Raw genomic sequence first — 26418 nt, forward strand, 5'->3', positions numbered from 1 at the left:
TGTAGCTAACAGCTTTGAGAGGTGGAGTGGACAGATAACTGAGTGTCAGTCGCTGTCCTGTCTTCTGGGTGAGTGCACTTCCTTCTAGGATGCTGGGCAAGAGGCTTGGATTTAAACTACAGAGATATTGATAAGGTACTATTGAATGATGATCATATATTCTATTATCATATTCTCATACTCGTTACATTTTTGGAAACATTTTAGGGAATGTGTCTTTTGTGGTGACAAGTGGTTATTTTGTCTTCTCCGTGTATGTTAAAGCTGTCTCTGTGGCCTGTATGTAAAAGATACGCACCAATAGGATGTAGTCGTTGGAACAATCAAATTTCAGCTTAGAGCGATTTCTTGGTGAATTTTCACTGTCATTTTCAGTTAGACACTTGTTATTATATATTATCATTATATATTATCATTACATTGTAGAATAACAGTGAAGACAGAAAGCTATGAAATAACAGATATGGAGTCATGTAGTAACACGTTTTTTTTTAAATGAAAATATATTTCATATTTGAGATTCTTCAAAGTAGCCACCCTTTTCCTTGATGACAGCTTTGCACACTCTTGCATTCTCTCAACCAGCTTCACCTGGAATGATTTTCCAACAGTCTTGAAGGAGTTCCCACTTATGCTGAGAACTTGTTGGCTGCTTTTTCTTCACTCTGCGGTCCAATTGGGTTGAGGTCGGGGGGATTGTGGAGGCCAGGTCATCTGATGCAGCACTCCTTCACTCTCCTTCTTAGTCAAATAACCCTTACACAGCCTGGAGGTGTGTTTTGGGTCATTGTGCTTCTACACCTTCCTTGCTTGCTGTTTGGGGTTTTAGGCTGGGTTTCTGTACAGCACTTTGTGACATCAGCTGATGTAAGAAGGGCTTTATAAATACATTTGATTGAATTTGATTGATTGTCCTGTTGAAAAACAAAGGATAGTCCCACTAAGCACAAACCAGATGAGATGGTGTATTGCTACAGAATGCTGTGGTAGCCATGCTGGTTAAGTGTGCCTTGAATTCGAAAATAAATCACAGACAGTGTCACCAGCAAAGCACCCACACCATCACACCTCCATGCTTCACTGTGGGATCTACACATGTGGAGATCATCCTTTCACCTACTCTGCGTCTCACAAAGACAAGGCGGATGGAACCAAAAATCACAAATTTGGACTCATCAGACCAAAAGACAGATTTCCACCGGTCTAATGTCCATTGTTCGTGTTTCTTGGCCCAAGCAAGTCTCTTCTTCTTATTGGTGTCCTTTAGTAGTGGTTTCTTTGCAGCAATTCGACCATGAAAGCCTGATTCACGTAGTCTCCTCTGAACAGTTGATGTTGAGATGTGTCTGTTAGTTGAACTCTGTGAAGCATTTATTTGGGCTGCAATTTCTGATGCTAAAGAACTGATTCTCTGCAGCAGAGGTAACTCTGGGTCTTCCTTTCCTGTGGCGGTCCTCATGAGAGCCAGTTTCCTCATAGCCCTTGATGGTTTTTGCGACTGCACTTGAAGAAACTTTGAAAGATTGACTGACCTTAATGTCTTAAAATAATGATGGACTGTCATTCCTCTTTGCTTATTTGAGCTGTTCTTAAATCCATAAATTGATTTATCCTTTATTTAACTAGGCAAATCAATTAAGAACAAATTCTTATTTACAATGACCTAACCCGGACGACACTAGGCCCCCTATGGGACTCCCAATCACAGCCGGATGTGATACAGCTTGGAATCGAACCAGGGTCTGTAGTGACGCCTCTAGCACTGAGATGCAGTGCCTTCGAACGCTGCGCCACTCGGACTTGGTATTTTACCAAATAGGGCTATCTTCTGTATACCAACCCTACCTTGTCACAACACAACTGATTGGCTCAAACACATTAAGAATTAAAGAAATCCCACAAATGTACTTTTAACAAGTTGGTTTAGAGAATACCAAGATTGTGCATAGCTATCATCAAGGAAAAGAGTGGCTACTTTGAAGAATCTCAAACCTAAAGTATATTTTAATTTGTTTAACAATTTTTGGGGTTACTACATGATTCCATGTGTTATTTCATAGTTTTGATTTCCACACTATTATTCTACAATGTAGAAAATAATAATTAAAAAATTAAACCTGGAATGAGTAGGTGTGTCCAAAACGTTTGACTGGTACTGTATGTAATCGTATTAATCCGAAAGTTTATCAGATGTTAAATGAAACGCGTTAAAGAGACATTTCACAAATGTTTTCCTTCATATTCATCATCTCCAGCACCACCCCGACATAAACATTTGTTGACTGTTTCTATGTTTTCCAGTAAAATAGACAGAAGAAGCTAAGTGTTTCTATTGACAACACCGGTGTACACGATGTGATTTTAACCAATTATGAGTAGGAATTGCATACTAATAGCCTACAAACGTTATTCTAATTAGTTGATGCTATCATTGGAAACACATTCTCTTCCTTTATATTTTTTTTTTACTACAAAACATACAAATTGCGTCATGTTCACATGCTGATGATGAACATGAAGTTGAACATTTTAGAAATGTCCCTTTAAAAGGACATTGCTGGTAAGGTCTTTACAATCTGTGGCTTTCTTCAATGCAGTACTATCATAACACTTACTCCCTAGTAAACATGGGCATCCTACTGGTCCTGGTTCTCCTGCAGTTACTGGCTGTACCATCATTCTCTGTAAGTGATACTTATTTGATTGTATTATTCTGTACAAAGTACAAAGTACAAACAGGAAATACAGTACATATGATAATCTAATAATACCACATACACATAAAATAGAAACAAAATAATACAACACAACTCAATAGCATACAATACAGTTCAAGTTTACACTGTGAATGTACACACACACAAATAGTATGATTCTGTTTACAAAAACAGCTGGAATGTGGGGATTTTCTATCTTTACCGTACTGGTGTATAATAAGGGTTTGTGTAATGATATGGAATGGTTTGTGGTGATAGGATGTTTTCCAGTTGCTATTCTGGTGTAGAGTACTGTGTGTACTAGTGCACAGTGGTGTCTCAGTGCTTGATGTGCTGGCTGCTGTTGTGTTCCAGCTAACATCACCCAGCAATGACTACTGGGGGGAGTATGGGGCTTATGGGGCGTGCAGTCGCCCCTGTGGCACTGGAGTAGCCATGAGGATCAGGCAATGTATCACTGCAAGGTAAAAGAAAGAGAGAGAGAGACAGCATGCAAGTGAGAGAGAGAGTGTATATGATTATTGTGTGTCTTTCTGACTCTACTTCTCTTTGACTTGCAGGACAGATGGAGGAAACAACTGCGTGGGATCTTCAAAATCTTACCGCATCTGTAATATGCAGGTGCACACAGGCACACACACACACAATCTCTCTCTCTGTTTCCGATGTAAACACTAACAGACGGACATTGTCTGTAATTGCTCCATGCAGGCATGTCCAGCGGGATCCAGGGATTTCCGTGAAGAGCAGTGTGCCCAGTTTAGTAGGATGGATTTCCAGGGCAAACGTTACACCTGGCTGCCTTACCATGGAGGTACAATACGGATTATATACTGTATTGCCATATATTATTTTTTAGTACTTTGATGCTATTTTCACAAGTATGTGGGGGGATTTTCTACACTCTTAGTACAAAACTCCAAACTGGTAACACTTGTAACGAAGCAAGTCTCATATTCAAAACCTTTTATTTTGCATTTATTTTGTTTGGATACAACTTTAACATAGGGAAAAAGTACCCAACTGTCATACTTGAGTAAAAGTAAAGATACCTTAATAGAAAATGACTCAAGTAAAAGTTTAAGTCACCCAGTAAAATTCTACTTGAGTAAAAGTCTAAAAGTATTAAAAGTTAAAGTATAAATCATTTCAAATTCCTTTTCAATCCAGAAGGCACCATTTTCTTGTTTTTCTTTATTTACGGAAAGCCACGTGCACAGGCCAACATTCAGACATAATTTACAAACAAAGCGTGTGTTTAGTGAGTCTGCCAGATTAGAGGCAGCATGGATGACCAGGGATGTTCGGTTGATAAGTGCGTGATTGGTTAATTTCCTGTCCTGCTAAGCGTTCAAAATGTAATGAGTACTTTTGGATGTCAAGGAAAATGTATGGAGTAAAAAGTACAATATCTTCTTAAGTTAGTATGTAGTGAAGTAAAAGTAGTAAATAATATAAATAGTAAAGTACAGATACCCAGAAAAACGACTTAAGTAGTACTTTAAAGTATTTTTACTTAAGTACTCTGCACCACTGCTTTTACCACGCAACCTTTGATCCAAAATATGTTTACTGTGAAATATGAGCACGTTGATTTAATCACCAAAACACAACGTAATGACATAACGATATATTCTCCATTTTGTTGTTTTAACAACCAGTCAATCCAATAGCAAAATATGCAAGATACAGTACGTGTTTAAAAATTGCCCGTTGAATGGATTATCGTTCTTGGAATTTTGAAACGACTGTGTTGTCAAAATGTACCACATACTTGTGAAAAGCTATTGAATAAAACTGTAATATTGATGCAAATAATAGTTTAACATTTCACTGTGGATTATTACCCATAACCACATTACCCGTACACAAAGAAATACTCATGTACTTTGTTGTTTACCTGTTGTTGTTTACCTGTGAAGCGTCCAACCCATGTGAGCTGAACTGCGTCCCCCGCGGAGAGAACTTCTTCTACAGACACAGGCCTTCCGTGGTGGACGGGACACCCTGCTATGTGGGGCGCAGTGACATCTGTATCAACGGCATCTGCAGGGTTAGTAGTTAGTACTTTCCCACTGGGCACACTTTGGTTGAATCAACGTTGTTTCCATGTCATTTCAATTAAATTACGTTGAACCGGCGTGGAATAGACGTTGAATCGACATCTGTGCCCACCGGGTAGGTACTTTACTTCAACTTGCTTGTTGAATTGGAAAATACATTAGAAATGTCATCTTTCTGATGACGGCAACACACCAAAATGCATGGGGCTGTTTTAGTGGGTAAAGTGCCAGCACCTTAAACACAAATGCAATACATGTCTTTGTATCTGTCTATCCCCTTTCACTGAAATGTATCATTTTAAATGTTTAGGTCTCTTTTACAGATGAGCCATGAATTACAGAAATTACAGAAAATACACACATCAACATAAAAAAACATAAATGCAAGCAGAAAGAAAAACCTGCTTGTCTCTACCCCCTCCAGGTGTCGCTTATTATCCCCGGTGTATTTATCCCTGTGTTTCCTGTCTCTCTGTGCCAGTTCGTCTTGTTTTACCAAGTCAACCAGTGTTTTCCTAGCTCCTGTTTTTCCCAGGCTCTGTTTTTTCCTAGCTCTCCTGCTTTTGACCCTTCCCTGTCCTGACGCCGAACCCGCCTGCCTGACCTCTATGCATGTTCTGACCTCGAGCCTGCCTATCCTCTTGTACTGCTTGGACTCTGATCTGGTTTTTGAACTCCCACCTGTCCCCGACCTGCCTTTTGCCTACCCCTTTTGTTATAATGAATATCGGAGCTCAACCATCTGCCTCCTGTGTCTGCATATGGGTTTCGCCTTGTGTCATGATAGTACGAACTGGCCATGACTGACCCAGCAGACTTGGACCAGCTCCGTCATGTTGTCTCCCAGCAGGGAGCCACCATTGGGAGGCATGAAGAGCTACTGCGGGACCTTTTGGAAGGGCTTCGTTCCCTGACGGAACGCCACGACCAAGGGTTCAAGGCCAATCTGTGAATTAGCTCATAGGCAGCATACTACATCTAAGACCTCCCAACCACCCAGTAATCTTTCTACTACTTGTGGTTTTGTTCAACCTACCCTGGCTCCCCGAAAACCCCACTTACCTCCTCCGGAGCGCTATGTAAGCAATCCTGATAGCTGCTGGGCATTCCATCCCCAATGCTCCCTCATTTTTAACTCCAGCCCTCTTCGTTCCTGTCGGACCGATCGGAGATAGCGGTTTTAATCACGCTAATGTCTGGAAGGGCGCTTTCCTGGGCAATGGCTGTGTGGGAGCAGCAATCCGCTGTGTGCCATAGCTTGGAGGAATTCATGGCAGAAGTGAGGAAGGTTTTTGATTCTCTGGTGCCCGGGTGGGAGGCGGCTCAAACTACTGCTGGTACATCAGAACTCCCGTAGTGTGGCAGACTACGTAGTAGATTTTTGCACATTGGCCGCCAAGAGTTCCTGGAATCGAGTGAGTTGGATACTCCTGAGCCCATGCAACTGGGAAGAGCTAGGTTATCGGTGGGGGAACGCTCACATAGGCTGAATTCTAACTGTCTCTCCGGGTGCTCATTGACTCTGGGGCTGATGTACAGTGGGGCAAAAAAGTATTTAGTCAGCCACCAATTGTGCAAGTTCTCCCACTTAAAAAGATGAGAGGCCAGTAATTTTCATCATAGGTACACTTCAACTATGACAGACAAAATTAGGGGGAAAAAATCCAGAAAAATCACATTGTGGGATTTTTAATGAATTTATTTGCAAATTATGGTGGAAAATAAGTATTTGGTCAATAACAAAAGTTTATCTCAATACTTTGTTATATACCCTTTGTTGGCAATGACAGAGGTGAAACGTTTTCTGTAAGTCTTCACAATGTTTTCACACACTGTTGCTGGTATTTTGGCCCATTCCTCCATGCAGATCACCTCTAGAGCAGTGATGTTTTGGGGCTGTTGCTGGGCAACACAGACTTATGGATGCTAGCATGGTTTCGGAATGAGGTATTCCCACTCATCTTCTCTTTGTCCCCATGGATGCAAGGGCACTGGACGGCCGCTATATTGGAAGAGTCACCCATAGCACAGTGCCCGTTCATATACGGATATCAGGAAACCACAGTGAGACCATACAGTTCCTCGTCATACATTTTTTTTAAATTATTATTACATTTTTGATATTTTTTTCCCTGTGGTTTTGGGATTCTGTTATCGACTGGACCACGAGCTCCATCCTGTGTTGGAGCCCGTTTTGTCATTCTCAGTGCCTTAAAGAGGCACAGCCGTCCTTGAGACGTCACCCTCGGGATGTTAGCAAATGTCTCTGCCGTTCCCACTGAGTACCATGACCTGGAGGTCTTCAGTAAGGCACATGCCTACTTCTCTTCTCCCACACCGTCCTTGTGCCGATTGTGCCATTGATCTCCTCCCTATCCGGCCTGGAGGAGTACATTGAGGCTTCTCTGGCTACTGTAGGCATCCGTCCATCTGCATCTCCTGCCAGTGCCGGTCCTTCTCCACAAAGAGAAGAAGGACAAGACCCTGCATCCGTGCATTGACTACCAGGGTCTGAATGACATAACAATCAAGAATCACTCCTCTCCTCGGCTTTCAAACCTCTCCAGGTGGCCACCATTTTTTCCAAGCTGGACCTTCGGAATGGCTACCACCTAGTTTGGATACGCGAAGGAGATGAGTGGAAGACAGCATTTAGCACAGCCAACGGACATTATGAGTACCAGGTCATGCCGTTTGAACTCACCAAGAATCGCTGTCTTCCAGGCCCTGGTAAACGATGTGCTCCGGGACAGGCTAAACCGTTTTGTTTATCTTGACGACATCCAGTTTTTTTCCTGCCCAAGAACATGTTCTTCATGTCAGCCAAGTCCTTCAGAGCATCCTGGTAAACAAATTGTTCGTGAAAGCCAAGAAGTGAGTTCCACTGCTCTACAATCTCCTTTCTGGGTTATGTCATCGCTGATGGAAATGTCCAAATGGATCCTGAAAAGTGAAAGCAGTGGTAGATTGGCCTCAACCTAAGTCCAGGGTGTAGTTACAACGTTTCCAGGGATTCGCTAACTTCTACTGCCGTTTCATTCGGGGCTACAGCACCCTAGCAGTCCCCCTCTCTGCACTCACATCTCCCAATGTACCGTTCACATGGTCTCCAGCTGTCGACTGAGCCTTCGTGGACCTGAAGCAGCGGTTCACCTCTACCACCGTCAATTTGTGGTAGAGGTAGAAGCTTCTGATGTTGGAGTGGTGGCCATCCTGTCCAAGCGATCTGCCCAGGACCAAAAGCTCCATCCCTGTGCTTTCTGTCCAATCGTCTCAATCCTGAAAAGAGGAACTACGAAGTAGGCAACCTGAGAACTCCTGGCGGTCAAGGCCGAACAGCCTTTTTTTGGTTTGGACCGACGTTAAGAATTTGGAATATCTACTTACAGGCACGAGCCTTAACACCAGGCAGGCCCAGTGGGCCTTATTGTTTACAAGATTCAACTTCACCATTTTCCAGTGTTCAAAAATGTGAAGCCTGATGCCCTCTAGACAGTTCCACTGCCACACCATTGTCTTCTAAACCCTTCTCTGTGCCTTGTCGCTTCAGTGGGTTGAGGTATTGTAGCCTTGGTCCGCAAGGCACAACGTTCCCAGCCTGAACCTGTAGAGGGCCAAGCTAACCGGTTGTTTGTCCCTATCTCACACTGGTCCTGGGTCCTTCAATTGGCTCATTTCTCCAGGCTGACCTGTCATCCAGGTTGCCGTCGTATCCTAGCCTTCCTCCGACAACATTTCTGGTGGCCCACAATGGATCCTGACGTCTCTGCCTTCGTCACCTTGTGCACTGTGTGTGCTCAGAACAGGATCTGCAGAGAATAATGGGAGAAACTCCCTAAATACAGGTGTGCCAAGCTCATAGTGTCATACCCAAGAAGACTTGAGGCTGCAATTGCTGCCAAAGGTGCTTCAACAAAGTACTGAGTAAAGGGTCTGAATACTTATGTAAATGTGACATTTAAGTTTTTTTATTTTTCATGAATTTGCAAAGAAAAATCTAAAAACCGGTTTTTGCTTTGTCATTATGAGGTATTGTATGTAGATTGATGAGGGGGAAAAACAATGTAATACATTTTAGAATAAGGCTGTAATGTAACAAAATGTGGAAAAAGACAACTGGTCTGAATACTTTCTGAATGCACTGCAATTCATGTCAATGGCCTAATAGTACAGTAGAGCTCTTTTGACTTGCACACAATATAGCTGGGTTACCCTGTCTTGTCCCTAAGGGTCCACGGCCCTGCGGCGCCCCAACACACCCCACTCAGCTTTAGGATCTTAGTGAAACATTATTGGTTTCGGGTGTGTTAGGCCAAGGCTAGAATGACAACAGTACAGCAGACCTCCAGGGCCAGGACTGAGCAGCCCAGCAGCTAGGGATTGCCTAAAAACACTCAAAATCATGTAATAAATGCTAGGTTATACAATTTCTTCAGATAAGTCTCCAGTATCAACATTTCCAACCAAACAAAAACAGGTTAAAGGGAGAATCTGTAGACATATTGAGATAAAAGAACAGACTCTTTGCCAGAATTCAGCCAGCCTTCCCAAGACCAAGGCCTAATAATCCCCAGTTTACAATTGGCTCATTCATCCCACTCCTCTCCCCTGTAACTATTCCCCAGGTCGTTGCTGCAAATGAGAACGTGTTCCCAGTCAACTTACCTGGTAAAATAACAGATAAATAAATAAAATAGCATATTGAAACATGTTCCCTTCTGTGTTTAACACCTCCAGCAGAGGAAGTACATTTCAGAGGGCATGATATTCAGTTTCACTGACATATAGTACGTTCTATGGATGGTCTTAAACTGCAGTAATTTATGTCTGAGATATGAACATGACTGGGCATTCTAACATCTCTGCATCTATTCATCATCATTAGCGTCTCTCAGGTCTTCCTCACATTTTTGTTTTACATGTTTTGTGTCACCGAGAAAAGCCTCTATCAACCCTTGATACAGTTTTGAAATCAACTTTAGAGGTTTGTCACACTGCCTTAAATTCATTTCAGTCTTCTTGCTTGTCCAGTGTTTACTGCACAGAGAGAATAAAGTGTTGTATCTGCAAAAGTTCCCTTCTGCGCCGTCAGAGACTGGTCTTCCCTGGTTCTCCGACCCTGCTGTGATCCCTGTCACCATCTGATCCTGTTCAGATGAGGCATGACAAAGAAATACTTGTGTACATTTATACGTTATATTATCCAAGAATAGAATCAATGGTTCAACAATTGAAATGACCATTATTCCCAGATCCCAGATTGTAGCCTACACATTAACCTGATCCTACTAAGACATTATGAGCATAGTGTTGTTTACTGACTTTTCACCATGACAGTGTAGAGCTGTTTATACTATGTCAGTGTGAAAGTAGGGAATTAGCTAGGGAAACTGTCAGATCAATAACATTACTATACTGACTAAAAACAAACATTGCGTTGAGAACTTTTGGCAGCTGGTTTCATCGTTTGATTCAGGTCTAGTGTGATTAAGCAAAAATAATAATAGCTAAAGTTAGTGTGTGAAGTGGCAGCCAAAGCTCCATTCTGGGTGTGTAGAGGAGGACTTGGCGTGGCTCCTGGTGCAGGATTGGGGCTGCCATCGGGGGCAGGACTGTCCCGGGCCTGTCCTGGGGATGGGAGTAGGGAGGATAACCAAAACTAGCATGGGAGGGAGGTTGTGGGGGGGGAATATAACTGTGTCATCTGTTCAGGGATGTTGTTTGACCATGTAATCCTCCTATATTTTCCTTCTCTAGGCTGTGAGAAATGGAGAAATCATTGGCATGGACCGCGATGTGGCGCCTGCCACTCCCGCTCCCGCTGCCAACCTCCGCTACCACGAGCCCCTCACGTATGCCTACACATACAGCGCCTGGTCCGAGTGCTCGGCCCCCTGCAACAGTGGCACCCAGCACCGCAGCGTGCAGTGCATGGTACAGGACTCGATGGCACCCCATGTGGTGGATGACTCTTACTGCGTCTCCCAGCAACTGCCCAGGCCGGAAAGCCAGCAGGCCTGCAACCAGCAGGGATGTGCAGAGTACAGCGTGTCCAGCTTCAGTGTGGTGGGTACCTGGGGGGACCAGTATGGTCGGTATAGTGAGACTGTTACCAGTATTATTACTAGTATGATTATAAGACTAAAGGGTGGCTGTGGAAGTGTGGTGGGTTACCAGTCAGACCTGGGTCAAATACATAATGTATGTCAAATACTTTGAGTTGCAATGGATTTAGTTTAGCCGGTACCAATGGAATAGTCCCAAAAGTACATACTCCAAACTAATTCAAGGACATCTAGTCTCAAATACTTTCATGTATTTGACACAGGTCTGGTCCCAGTTCAATAGAGGGGCCTGAAATGACTTATATGCTTTCTAAATATAGTATAATGAAATTATAAATCCACTAACTATAAGATTTCACCTTCCTTATAACTGAAAAACACATATTTGCATGTTTAATGTTAGAGAAGATGTACATATTTTCTTAAGGTCCCTATTGATCAAAACATCTGATCCCACCACTGTGAACACTACACTGAGGTCTAGTTTGGCTTCCTGAACTCACTAGGAACACATCTTTCATTTCATACTATACGTATCCATCAATGACAAACAGAAATATTTGGGGGGGTTTAAAATATAATCATTTTTTAAAAAATTTATGGCTATAAATCTATCTCTGAATATGCTATAATGATCAAGCCACTCTCTCCTGCTGTGTTAAGATGTAAGGATTTGTCTGTGGCTGTGACATGGGGTTCAATCAGGAGTTGATGGACAGTCTCAAGTAGTTTCAGATTTCACATCCTACATCACACAGACGAACAAAATATATTACTGTGGCTGTTGCAATCAGGACTATTGCTCAATGCAGGCTATTTCCATCTACAGTGTCCACACATCAATTTATACGCCAGAATGTCAGTCGGAACCGGTACCAGAACCACGGAAAATATTGTATGCTACAGATTGGAAAATAAATCAAATGTGACTCTGGATGACAACATAATGATGTTTGCTTCCAACATTAGGGCTGTTTTTACATTTACATTATATTTGTCTCATAACAAAACTGGAAGGGCAAAATCTGTCCTGTGAAGTCAACAAAGCAAATAAACATTGCATGTAACAAACAGTTACATGGCCTACAGCATGGTCAAGCAAGTTAATGTTTCTGCCATTTTACTAAACAACTACTAATTTAGAACCATGGAGTTAAGCAAGTCAGCACAAAGGAAACAGGAGCATTGCCTCCGCTATTCCAGCACCATTTCCTCGTAAACATTGAAACATCATCAAATCAACAAGGTTGTATGCAATGTATGCTTAGTTTAATACAGTGAAAACAAACTTAAATATACCAAAAACTATTTAGTCCAATCAACAAACTATACTGGAAACAATAAAACCAGGGAATGAAAAATCAGGGAAACTTGGCCTGGTATTCAAAGCTGACTTTGAAAAGACTTTTGATAAAGTATGACTGGAATTTATATATAAATGCCTGGAATATTTACATTTTAGAGAATCTCTTATACAATGTGTTAAAGTCATGTAATCTTAGGTGTAAAATAGTAAATAATGGCCACTTCTCCGAAAGTATTAAACTGTCAAGAGGAGTAAAACAAGGCTGTCCCCTATCAGTATATTAATTTATAATGGCCATCGAAATGTTAGCTATAATATCAACAATAATATCAAGCGGCTAGAAATCCAGAGTTTAAAAAAGTGTCATTGTATGCTGAGGATTCATGTTGTTTTCTTTTAAATCCACAATATGGATCCTTTCACAGCCTCATCGAAGATCTTGATATTTTTTCCTAACCTCTCTGGATTACAACTAAATCATGATACGTGTACTATATTATGTTTTGGATCACAAAAAAAGTAACTTTTACATTCCCATGTAGTTTACCAATAAAATGGTCTGACGGTGATGCGGACATACTCTGTATTTATATCCTACATACATTACAATACATTTTTTATAGGAAAAATCACCCTGATTAACTCTTTAGCCATATCCCAGTTTACCTACTGTATCTTTTGCTTTGATGACAGCATTGCACACTCTTGGCATTCTGTCAACCAGTTTCAACTGGAATGCTTTTCCAACAGTCTTGAAGGAGTTCCCACATATGCTGAGCTTTTCCTTCACTCTGCAATCCAACTCATCCCAAACCATCTCAACTGGGTTGAAGTTGGGTGATTTGTTTAGGCCAGGTCATCTGATGCAGCACTCCATCACTCTCCTTTTTGTTTAATTAGCCCTTATACAGCCTGGAGGTGTGTTGGGTCATTGTCCTGTTGAAAAACAAATGATAGTCACACTAAGCGCAAACCAGATGGGATGGTATATCGCTGCAGAATGATGTGGTAGCCATGCTGGTTAAGTGTGCCTTCAATTCTAAATAAATCCCTGACAGTGTTACCAGCAAAGCAACCTCACACCTCCTCCTCCATGCTTCACAGTGGGAACCACACGTGCAGAGATCATCAGTTCACCACGATGCATCTACCAAAGAAAAGTGGTTAAGAAGGAAAGAAATTCCACAAGGCATACCTGTTAATTGAATACATGAAGCTGGTTGAGAGAGTGTCAAGAGTGTGCAAGGCTGTCAAAGGCAAAAGGTGCCTAACTTGAAGAATCTAAAATACACTTTTTTGGTTACTACGTGATCTCATGTGTTATTTCATAGGTTTGATGTCTTCACTATTATTCTACAATGCAGAAAATAGTAAAAGAAAGAAAGAAAAACCTTTTAATGAGTAGATGTCCAAACTTTTTACTGGTATTGTCTCTATGGGGGATTGGAAATGATGCAGACAAATACATTGATATTAAAGCTGATATACCCCTTACAAAAATTGGTCCAATCAATGTGGCTGTCAGCGGTACTGATTTCTGTCTCTCTCTCTGTGTGTGAGAGTGTGCATAGACTAGATGAAAGCCAATGTTCATGGGTCTGTTCATGGGTCTGTCATACAGTATGCTTTTTTGTCATACTTGTTGTCATACTTAAGCTTGCTAGCCTAAGTTCCTCGCATGGGCAACAATGAATCAGCTAAGTTAGCTAGTTAACATGAGCCTACATATTACATTTCAATCGTCTCAGTGGCACAATATGAATTCATGATTAGATTCGCCGTCAAAACCTTTGGCCTGTACAGAGTGTTAAGTCAAAACCACAAGTCCAAATCCCCATCTCCATCAATGACTTAAGAAAAGGCTGATTTTAGTAAGCTAGCTTCTGCAGGACAACAACACAAGCTGATCAGAAACAGAATCAGATACAAGGGCTACACATACTGAAACAGAGGGGCGCTGTTTTCCTTGTTCGGATGATTTCTCCGGTGAGATTGAGACACTTTGAAAACACAGAGATGAAAGATACATTTTCATTGGTGAAATATTTGGGGAAGCCTGGCTTTCCATGGTAACCATGAATACACGCCACTGCTCGTTTGAATCCCTGAGCCGACAAGGTGAAAAATCTGTCACTGTGCCCTTAAGCAAGGCACTTAACTCTAATTTCTCCAATGTACGTTGCTCTAGATAAGAGCATCTGCTAAATTATGAAAATGTCAAATGTAAGATTGAGCCATTGATCTTGTTTTGATGCCAAGTTTCCCTATTATATATTTCCCATTCCCAGTGTTCGGTGACCTGTGGGGACGGCCAGCAGACCAGGGAGGTGGTTTGCGTGGGGGCAGGAGGGGAGCGCTTTGGGGACCAAGCCTGCAGTGGTCTGGTACGCCCACCTGCAGTCCAGGCCTGCCGCAAGCCAGCCTGCCACATCCACATCAGCTGGCACGTCCATGACTTCGGACTGGTAACAGAGAGCTACATTTTGTTGTTTGTTAAATTGTTCCACATTGTTGCTTTGGCAATACATACAAGTCATGTCAACAAAGCATTTTGAATTGGAGAGGGATGTTCGACCTCATACTATACCAGAGGAGGCTGGTGAGAGGAGCTATAGGAGGACGGACTCATTGTAATGGCTGGAATCAATGGAACAGCGTCAAACGTGGTTTCCATATGTTTGATACCATTCCACTTACTCCATTCCGGCCATTACAATGAGCCTGTCCTCCTATAGCTCCTCCCACCAGCCTCATCTGTACTATACCCTTATGTAGCATCTCTATAACAGAGACACAGGAATACAAAACAGGAGTAGTCTAAACATGAAACCATACCACCTAATGGGTGATAAAACAGAGTGCTAGATAAAGTGGAAGTAATCAGGGAGTGATGAAGTCCAGGTGTGCCTCATGATTGGGTGCAGGTGTGCGTAATTGTGGTTGCCAGGCGTGCTTAATGATGGGGTTGCCAGGACCGGTGGTAAGTAGACAGGCGACGTCAAGTACCAAAGCGGGAGTAGACGTGATAGTACACCCCCCCGCACACGTACGGCTCCAGTCGCAGGACGACGCCGGCCATGGGGACTGCTCCGAGGGCAAGGAGTGGGCTGGTCTGGTCAGTGAAGGTGGAAATCTGAGAGGATGTTGGGATCTAGAATGTCGTCCCCTGGAACCCAACACCTCTGGATTGTACCCCTCCCAATCTACCAGGTACTGGAGCCTACCCTCACGATGTCAGGAGTCCAGGAGGGATCTGACAGCATAAGCGGGGCTTCCCTCAATGTCCAGGGGAGGTGGGTAGTGGGTGACGGAATCAGCCAGGGAACCAGGAACCACCGGCCTGAGGAGGGAAACGTGAAAAGAGGGTGAGATCCAATAGTTAGTGGAAAGCTGTAATCTGTGTTACCTCCTTGACCCTCCGGAGCACTTTGAATGGCCCCACAAATCAAGCTTCCGGCAGGGCAGGAAGAGCAGGAGGTTCCTGGTGGAGCCAGATGTGATCACCAGGATGGAACACAGGCGCCTCACTGCGGTGACGATCCACCTGCTCCTTCCAGCGGAGGACGGCGCATTTGAGCCTCACGTAGGTCCTTCTTGCTTGGCGCGGGTTCAGCCGCCTCACTTTCCATATGTACTCCAGGTTCCGATGGTCAGGGAGGATGAGAAATGTGTCCGTGGCACCCTTCAACCAGTATTTCCACTCCTCTAATGCCAACTTCAAGGAGCTCCCGATCACAGACCATGGTTCCTTTCTGCAAGAAACACTTTTTTTAGAGTAGTATGCACATGGATACCGTTTTTGTGGATTAAATTTAAGTTGTGACAGGACAGCCCCCACACCCACTTCTGGGGCATCCACCTCCACCATGAATGGAAGCGTAGGATCTGGGAGGAGAAACGGTGCAGAGGTGAAACGCCCCTTCAGTAGACGGAAGGCCTCATCGGCTGCAGAATTCCACACCAACTTACGGGGACAACCTTTGAGGGGACTCCAAAAACCGTTGTAGTCCCTTTATGGTGGTTGGGACTGGCCATGACCTGACTGCAGCTACCTTCCTCTCCTCCAAAACCACTCTCTGCAGGCTGATCCTATATCCCAAGAAGGAGACGGCAGCTTGAGGAAGCTGACATTTCTCCGTTTTGACATACAGTTGGTTCTCCAGGAGGCGTTTCAGGACTACCCGGACGTGAGCGATATGCTCCTCCAAGGTGACCAAGTAGATCAGGATATCACTAATATACACAACCACCTAACAACCAAGCATTTCTCAAAACACCTCATTCACTAATGCCTGGAACACTGACGGAGCATTGGCTTATCCATAAGGCATCTCTAAGTACTCATAGTGCCCAGATATCATGCTGAAGGCAGTCTTCCATCCCCCTCCTGGATGCAGATCAAATTGTAAGCATTCCGCAGGTCCAGCTTAGTAAAACAAAAAACATTAAAAAAAAAAAAAAACAGGCCCCACGGAGCTGTTTAATGGCGGCCGACACCAACGGGAGGGGGTAGCGGTTCTTGGTGGTGATGGCATTGAGACCTCTGTAGTGAATACATGGACGAAGAGCCCCCTCCTTATTGGCCACGAAGAAGACACCTGCTGAATGAATTTTTTTATGACTCCTCTCTTTTGCTGGAAAATGGCTGTGTGTGTTTTTGTGACTAGGCTCTGACCTAACATAATCAAATGGTGTGCTTTCGCTGTAAAGTCTTTTTGAAATCGGACACGATGGGTAGATTAAAGAAGTTAAGTTTTAATTTGATGCATTGCACTTCTGAATGTATGAAAGTTACATATTTCTAAAAAAATGTTTTTGATTTTAGCGCACTGCCTTTTTAGCTGAATGTTGTCGAGGGGTTCCGCTAGCGGAACCAAGCCATAAGAAGTTTTAACCTCTCTGGGATAGGGGGACGCAAATGTCCCACTTGGCCAATTGCCAGGGAAAATGCAGAGCGCCAGATTCAAATAAAATACTATAATATTCAAACTTTCATTAAATCACACATGCAGGATAGCAAATTAAAGCTACACTCATTGTGAAATCCAGCCAACATGTCCGATTTCAAAAATACTTTTCGGCGAAAGCATAAGAAGCTATTATCTGATGATAGCACAGCAGTAAACAAAGAGAGTAGCATATTTCAACCCTGAAGGTGCTACACAAAATGCAGAAGTAAAATATAAAACATACCTTACCTTTTACGAGGTTCTTTTGTTGGCACTCCAATGTCCCATAAACATCACAAATGGTCCTTTTGTTCGATTAATTCCATCCATATATATCCAACATGTCAATTTATTTGGCGTGTTTGATCCAGAAAAAAACTGCTTCCAATTTGCGCAAAGTTACTACAAAATATCTCAAAAGTTACCTGTAAACTTTGCCAAAACATTTCAAACTACTTTTGTAATACAACTTTAGGTATTTTTAAACGTTAATAATCGATCAAATTGAAGACGGGTCTATCGGTTTTCAATAGAGGACGAGAGGAAACTAACACTACTTTTCAAGTCTTGGTCAACTCTCAACAGCGGTACCCAGTTCCAAGATGGCCGTACTTCTTCATTGCACAAAGGAATAACCTCAACCAAATTCCAAAGACTGGTGACATCCATTGGAAGCGGTAGGAACTGCAAACAAGTCCCTAAGAAATATTGTTTCCCCATGAGAACTCACTGAACAGACAGAGACCTCAAAAAAATACATTCTGAACAGTTAGTCCTCAGGGTTTTGCCTGCTACATAAGTTCTGTTATACTCAGACATGATTCAAACAGTTTTAGAAACGTCAGAGTATTTTCTATCCAAATCCACTAATAATATGCATATCTTATATTATTGGCATGAGTAGCAGGAAGTTGAAATTGGGCACGCTATTTATCCAAAAGCTGAAAATGCTGCCCCCTATCCCAAAGAGGTTTTAATAGGAAAGACCATGGCGTGAATACAAAAACAGCAGTAGCGTCTAAACATGAAAATAAGAAACAATACTACCTAACACAACGGAGTGCTAGATGAAGGGGAAGTAATCAGGGTAGTGATAAAGTCCAGGTGTGCTTCATGATGGGGCACAGGTGTGCGTAATGATTGTTGCCAGATGTTCGTAATGATGGTTTGCCAGGACCAGTGGTTAGTAGACCTGCGATGTCCTACAATTTTCTCTTATGCTTTCTACTTCTGTGTAAATATATCTATCATGCTCTCTCTGTCCTCTCTCTTCCTCCCTATAGTGCTCTAGGAATTGTGGTGGAGGGGTGCGGGAGAGGAGGGTAATGTGTATGGACACAGACCAGAACCCATATGAGGAAGACAGGTGTACCCCCCACCCTAAACCTGCTACCGTGGAGCACTGTAACACCCAGGCCTGCCATGAACCCCAAAGTGAGTCAAATTCCAGTGTGCATCTATATACACTACCATTCAAAAGTTTGGTGTCACTTACAAATGTCTTTTTTAAAGTAAAGCAAAATTAAAATAACATCAAATTACACAGTATTTCAGGTCAGACATTATTAATGTTATAAATGACTATTGTAGCTGGAAACACTTGATTTTTTTAATCAAATATCTACATAGGTGTAGAGACCTGGAACACAGGCCACTCCTGTGTTCCAGTGGCAGGTTGTGTTAGCTAATCAAAGTTGATCATTTTAAAAAGCTAATTGATCAATTATGTTAGTACAGCTGAAAACTGCTGTTCTGTTTAAAGAAGCAATAAAACTGGCCTTCTTTAGACTAGTTGAGTATCTGGAGCATCAGCATTTGTGGGTTCGATTACAGGCTCAAAATGGCCAGAAACAAATAACTTTCTTCTGAAACTCGTCAGTCTATTCATGTTCTGAAAAATGAAGGCTATGCCATGCGAGAAATTACCAAGAAACTGAAGATCTCATACAACGCGATGTACAACTCCCTTCACAGAACAGCGCAAACGGTCTCTAACCAGAATAGAAAGAAGAGTGGGTGCACAACTGAGCAAGAGGACAAGTACATTAGAGTGTCTAGTTTGAGAAACAGACGCCTCAAGTCCTCAACTGGCAGCTTCATTAAATATTACCCGCAAAACACCAGTCTCAACATCAACATTGAAAAGGCGACTCCGGAATGCTGGCCTTCTAGAAAGAGTTGCAAAGAAAAGGCCATATCTCAGACTGGCCAATAAAAAGAAAACTACATGATTTCATATGTGCTATTTCATAGCTTTGATGTCTTCACTATTATTCTACAATGTAGAAAATAGTAAAATCTTTGAATGAGTGGGTGTGTCCAAACTTTTGCCTGGTCCTGTATATACAAACATACTGAAAACAAATAAACACAACTCGTAAAGTGTTTTTAATGAGCTGAAATAAAAGATCACAAATGTTTTATATACACCAAAAGCTTATTTCTCTCAAATTTTGTGCACAAATTTGTTTACATCCCTGTTAGTGAGAATTTATCCTTTGCCAAGAATAGAAAGAAGAGTGGGAGTATTTCTGTATTTAATAAAGCCCTTTTGTGAGGAAAAATTCATTCTGATTGGCTGTGTCTGGCTCCCCAGTGGGTGGGCCTGTGTCCTCCCAGGCCCACCCATGGCTGCGCCCCTGTCCTGTGATGTGAAATCCATAGAATAAGGCCAAATTAATACATTTCAATTGACTGATTTCCTACTTTGAACTGTAACTCAGTAAAACCTTTGAAATTGTTGCACGTTGCTTAGATATTTTTTGGTTCAGTATATGTGCATGTATGTGGGGGGTTCTATTCATGTATCATTGTCTCTCTCTCTGTTTAGGTGTACCAAGTATCCATGACCCAACTGGACATGACAGCACTCTGAGAGGATATGTACCTTATGACTCTTCAGGTACGAGTGTGCGTTAGGGATGTTTTTGTCTCTATGCATGCATGGGCATGTGTATCAATTTGTGTGCGTAATTATAATCATGTGTGTAGATTGACTTGGGATAATTTAAATATTTCTTAGGGCTCGGCGTCCCGCTAGCGGGACAACTTCCTGTGAAGCTGGAGGGAGCGCATTTCAAATAAATAATCATACAAATTACTGTTATTAAACATTTTAGGTAAATATAAGTGTCTTTCGGTTGAAAACTTAAATTCTTCTTAATCTAACTGCATTGTCCGATTTACAGTAGCTATTACAGCGAAATCATGCCATGCGATTGTTTGAGTACGGCGCCTCATGTCAAAATATTTTTCCTCCAGCACAGGTTTCATAAATTCACAAATAGCCATTAAATATTCACTTACTTTTTGAAAATCTTCCCATGATTTGGCATCCAAAGGGTCCCAGCTATAACATGTAGTGTCATTTTGTTGGATAAAATCCTTCTTTATATCCCGAAAAAGTCTGTTTAGTTGGCGCCATCGATTTGAGTAATCCACTCGTTCATCTTGCAGAGAAAGGAATCCGAAAATCTACCCCTAATGTGTCAAAATACATTTCTATTTACTCCTCAGATACCCTAAAATGTAATCAAACTATAATATTTCTAAAACTATAATATTTCTAACGGAAAGAAGTATGTTCAATAGGATACCGATTTTAGCAGTTGTGTCCTGTCTTCATGGCGCATGCAAACACACCTTTCCAAGAATGTGTCCCTGTACTAAAACTGATATTTCTTATTCGTTTTGGAAGTTGCAAGCCTGAAACATTGAACATAGACTGACACCCTGTGGAAGACATAGGAATTGCATCTTGAGTTAATTTTAGTATGCTCTTACACTTGCCATTGTAAGAGGATGGTCTCTCTCAAAACAAATTCTGGTTGGTTTTTCTTTGGATTTTCTCCTCCCATATATAGTGTTATATTCTCAAACATTATTTTAACATTTCTACAAACTTCAAAGTGTTTTCGTTCCAATGGTACCAATTGTTTGCATACTCTGGCTTTAAGTTAAAGACAGATCGCTTAACAGAATTTACTTTTCTATCTCTCCCTACGCTAAAACACCTCTCTTATAGTATGTTCCATTCTCTGTCTAGACAGTGTTGTAATCCATCAAAATATTATAACTACATATCGACAAGACAGGATCCACTAGTCAAAGTGGTATATCAACATCTGAAAATATACTCTCTGGCTAAACATAACTATGGAATTGCTAAATATACGATAGCAAAAATAAACACCTTCAAAACATGTATTATTTACACTTGATTCTATCTACACTACTGTTCAAAAGCTTGGGGTCACTTAGAAATGTCCTTGTTTTTTAAAAGAAAAGCACATTTTTTTGGCAATTAAAATAACATCAAATTGATCAGAAATACAGCGTAGACATTGTTAATGTTGCTACTATTGTAGCTGGAAACAGCTGATTTTTTAAAATGGAAAATCTACATAGCCATACAGAGGCCCATTATCAGCAACCATCACTCCTGTGTTACAATGGCACGTTGTGTTCGCTAATCCAAGTCTGTCATTTTAAAAGGCTAATCGATCATTAGAAAACCCTTTTGCAATTATGTTAGCACAGCTGAAAACTGCTGTCCTGATTAGAAGCAATAAAACTGTCCATATTTAGACTAGTTGAGTATCTGGAACATCAGCATTTGTAGGTTCGATTACAGGCTCAAAATGGCCAGAAACAAAGATTTTCTCCTGAAACTCGTCAATCTATTCTTGTTTTGAGAAATTAAGGCTATTTAATGTGAGAAATCACCAAGAAACTGAAGATCTGGTACAATGCTGTGTACTACTCCTTTCAAAAAACAGCGCAAACTGTCTCCAACCAGAATAGAAAGAGGAGTGGGAAGCCCCAGTGCACAACTGAGCAAGAGGACAAGTAAATGAGTGTCTAGTTTGAGAAACAGACGCCTCACAAGTCCTCAACTGGCAGCTTCATTAAATAGTACCCGCAAAACACCAGCCTCAATGTCAGTGAAGAGGCGACTCCGGGATGCTGGCCTTCTAGGCAGAGTTCCTCTGTTCAGTGTCTGTGTCCTTTTGCCCATCTTAATATTTTATTTTTATTGGCCAGTCTGAGATATGGCTTTTTCTTTGCAACTCTGCTAAGGCAAAAGCCAGCATCCTGAAGTCGCCTCTTCACTGTTGACGTTAAGACTTATCGGTACATTAAGTATATAGGCTATTTATATAGATTATCTAAAGATTTAGCCATATGTCTGCGTTTGCTCTCTCTAGCCACTAACACAGTGTACGACCCCTATTCCACCGCTGTGGTTGGTCCTCACTGCTCCCAGTCATACTACGGCTGCTGCCCCGATGGCCACACTTCCTCCAGTGGGCATAGAGGAGAGGAATGTCCTGCAGATGACTGCGTACGCACCCGGTAAGACCTAGGTGGCATCTGTTCGGTTGGGTGCAACTTTACATAACTTTAAGATAGAGATAACATTGTGTAAAACAGACATGGCATGCAGAGGCAGATTAACTTTGTTACTTTGACAGTCCAACTAGTGACATTCACATTCATGGATGCTGTCTGAGTCCATGTTTCTGTCTCACCTACCTTTGTGCCTTTCCATAACAGCTATCGTTTTTTTTTTGTCTACCCTATACCTTACCTGTGTTTGTCTCCGGTTGTCAGGTACGGCTGCTGTCTGGATGGGGTGACTCCTGCTCAGGGTCATAGAAGGGCAGGATGTCCTGATTCCCACCCACTTGCGGTAAGAGCTGCCCACTACCCATTGTGTCAAGACCACTCTTTTTCTTTCACAATCAAAAGCAGTCTATCCATCCCTTTAGATTGGAAAATCTCTCTCTCGAAGTAGATAATAAATAAACAAAAGTTAAACAAACCACACAAATTAACAGTAAACATTATTTTAGAACTTCTGAGTGTAAATACATTTCAAATGTCATTATGTCTATATACAGTGTTGTAAAGATGTGCAAATAGTTAAAGTACAAAAGGGACAATGAATAAACAAATATGCCTCTCTTTCAACCAGTCTTTTTCCAATTCAATGTAAGGGCTTTATTGGCATGGGAAACGTATGTTTACATTGCCAAAGCAAGTGAAATGGATAATAAACAAACATTTTTTACAGTAAACATTACACTTACAAAAGTTCCAAAAGAATAAAGATATTTCAAATGTCAAACTATTATTTATATATACAGTGTTGTAATGACATGCAAATAGTTAAAGTACGAAAGGGAAAATAAATAAACATAGGTAGTATTAACATTGTTTGTTCTTCACTGGTTGCCCTTTTCTTGTGGCAACAGGCCACATATATTGCTGCTGTGACTGCACACTGTGGTATTTCACCCAATAGATATGAGAGTTTATCAAAATTGGATATGTTTTCAAATTCTTTGTGGGTCTGTGTAACCTGAGGGGAAATTCACTGCTCAAAAAAATAATGGGAACACTTAAACAACACACTGTAACGCCAAGTCAATCACACTTCTGTGAAATCAAACTGTCCACTTAGGAAGCAACACTGATTGACAATAAATTGCACATGCTGTTGTGCAAATGGAATAGACAACAGGTGGAAATTATAGGCAATTAGCAAGACACCCCCAATAAAGGAGTGGTTCTGCAGGTGCTGACCACAGACCACTTCTCAGTTCCTATGCTTCCTGGCTGATGTTTTGGTCAGTTCTAAATGCTGGTGGTTCTTTCACTCTAGTGGTAGCGTGAGACAGTCTACAACCCACACAAGTGGCTCAGGTAGTGCAGCTCATCCAGGATGGCACATCAATGCGGGCCGTGGCAAGAAGGTTTGCTGTGTCTGTCAGCGTAGTGTCCAGAGCATGGAGGCGCTACCAGGAGACAGGCCAGTACATCAGGAGATGTGGAGGAGGCCGTAGGAGGGCAACAACCCAGCAGCAGGACCGCTACCTCCGCCTTTGTGCAAGGAGGAGCAGGAGGAGCTCTGCCAGAGCCCTGCAAAATTACCTCCAGCAGGCCACAAATGTGCATGTGTCTGTTCAAACTGTCAGAAACAGACTCCATGAGGGTGGTATGAGGGCCCGACGTCCAAAGGTGGGGGTTGTGCTTACAGCCCAACACCCTGCAGGACGTTTGGCATTTGCCAGAGAACACCAAGATTGGCAAATTCGCCACTGGCGCCCTGTGCTCTTCACAGATGAAAGCAGGTTCACACTGAGCACGTGACAGAGTCTGGAGACACCGTGGAGAATGTTCTGCTGCCTGCAACATCCTCCAGCATGACTGGTTTGGCGGTGGGTCAGTCATGGTGTGGGGTGGCATCTCTTTGGGGGGGGCCACACAGCCCTCCATGTGCTCGCCAGAGGTAGCCTGACTGCCATTAGGTACCGAGATGAGATCCTCAGATCCCTTGTGAGACCATATGCTGGTGCGGTTGGCCCTGGGTTCTTCCTAATGCAAGACAATGCTAGACCTCATGTGGCTGGAGTGTGTCAGCAGTTCCTGCAAGAGGAAGGCATTGATGCTATGGACTGGCCCGTCTCCATAGGAGACCATCTGCCACCTCATCAGGAGCATGCCCAGGCGTTGTAGGGAGGTCATACAGGCACGTGGAGGCCACACACACTACTGAGCCTCATTTTGACTTGTTTTAAGGACATTACATCAAAGTTGGATCAGCCTGTAGTGTGGTTTGCCACTTTTGTAATTTTGAGTGTGACTCCAAATCCAGACCTCTGTGGGTTGATAAATTTGATTTCCATTGATAATGTGTGATTTTGTTGTCAGCACATTCAACTATGTAAAGAAAAAAGTATTTAATAAGAATATTTCATTCATTCAGATATAGGATGTGTTATTTTACATTTACATTTACATTTAAGTCATTTAGCAGACGCTCTTATCCAGAGCGACTTACAAATTGGTGCATTCACAAATTTTAGTGTTCCCTTTATTTTTTTGAGCAGTGTCTGTCTCTCTAAGATGGTCATACAATTGGCAGGAGGTTAGGAAGTGTAGCTCAGTTTCCACCTCATTTTGTGGGCAGTGTGCACATAGCCTGTCTTCTCTTGAGAGCCAGGTCTGCCTTCGGCGGCCTTTCTCAATAGCAAGGCTATGCTCACTGAGCCTGTACATAGTCAAAGATTTCAGGTATTCAGCCAGTGTGTACTCTCTGTTTAGGGCCAAAGAGCATTCCAGTTTGCTCTGTTTTTGGTCAATTCTTTCCAATGTGTCAAGTAATTATCTTTTTGTTTTCTCATGATTTGGTTGGTTCTAATTGTGTTGCTGTCCTGTGGCTCTGTGGTCTGTTTATGAACAGAGCTCCAGGACCAGCTTGCTTAGGGGGTTCCTCTCCAGGTGTACTTCTCTGTAGGTGATGCATGAATTGCATCTTTTTTGGTGGATGTAGAATTTAATGTCTCTTCTCTGGATTTTGATAATTAGCGGGTATCGGCCTTATTCTGCTCTGCATGCATGATTTGGTTTTACGTTGTACAAAAAATATATTTTTGCAGAATTCTGTATGCAGTCTCAATTTGGTGTTTGTCCCATTTTGGGAATTCTTGGTTGGTTGTGCAATGGGTTCTATAACTGATTTTAGTATTTTAGCCAAATCCTAATTGGTATGTCAAATTTTATGTTCATTTTGACGGCATAGAAGGACCTTCTTGCCTTGTCTCTCAGATCGTTCACAGCTCTCTCACTCTCTTTCTTTCACTTTCTAGGACCACTCTCCTCCTGCTCAGTCTGGTCCTATGTGTTCCCTGTCACATGACGCTGGACCCTGTGCCATTTGGACTTCCCGCTTCTACTACAACTCAGCCACTGGCAGTTGCACCCAGTTCTGGTTTGGCGGATGCCAGGGCAATGCCAACAACTTTGTCTCCAGGGACCATTGCCAAAGGAAGTGTGGCGGTGCTGTCGTGACACCGAGAGTGGCATCCCCACACGCACGGTCCGTGAGGGTGAGCACAAGGGCGAGGGCATACCGTGTCCGGTCTTAAGAGACACAAGAAGAATGTGTTTCAGTGACACACATTATCCTTACAGGGGAAAGGAAAAATATGAAGCAATAGGATTTACCTGTTTAATCTGTGAATGAATGTCTTTCAAAATTTGACCTGCACCATTTCTCTATTCTTTCTGTCATTGTTGATATCAATAAACATCTGTTCAACATCTGAATCATGGCGTATCATATTCTTGTAATGTACATTCTTGTATCATATTTTTTATTTCCTTTTTACAGGGGTGGGAAAAGTACCCAATTTCCATACTTGAGTAAAAGTAAATATACCTTAAAAGAAAATGACTAAAGTAAGTCACCCAGTAAAATACTACTTGAGTAAAAGACAACGTATTTGGTTTTAAAGTCTACTTAAGTATCAA

The 26418-nt window shown here is 42.1% G+C and overlaps 1 protein-coding gene across 2 annotated transcripts; it reads left to right on the forward strand.

Moving 5' to 3' along the window:
* Positions 1-26227, forward strand: LOC118386748 (papilin). 2 transcript variants are annotated; one of them, XM_035774519.2, is made up of 13 exons: positions 1-135; positions 2623-2684; positions 3072-3181; positions 3278-3338; positions 3429-3531; positions 4640-4770; positions 10538-10846; positions 14440-14616; positions 18384-18534; positions 19931-20002; positions 22308-22455; positions 22714-22792; positions 25755-26227. In XM_035774519.2, the coding sequence occupies exons 2-13, from the start codon at positions 2628-2630 to the stop codon at positions 26031-26033; spliced, it is 1677 nt and encodes a 558-aa protein (XP_035630412.1). In that variant the 5' UTR covers positions 1-135; positions 2623-2627; the 3' UTR covers positions 26034-26227. The 2 variants fall into 2 exon arrangements, with proteins under 2 accessions (XP_035630412.1, XP_035630413.1); XM_035774520.2 differs by having other exon boundaries at positions 69-135; positions 2598-2684.
* The last annotated feature ends 191 nt before the right edge of the window (positions 26228-26418 follow it).

Source organism: Oncorhynchus keta, chromosome 8, assembly GCF_023373465.1.
Source record: "Oncorhynchus keta strain PuntledgeMale-10-30-2019 chromosome 8, Oket_V2, whole genome shotgun sequence".
Taxonomy (NCBI): domain Eukaryota; kingdom Metazoa; phylum Chordata; class Actinopteri; order Salmoniformes; family Salmonidae; genus Oncorhynchus; species Oncorhynchus keta.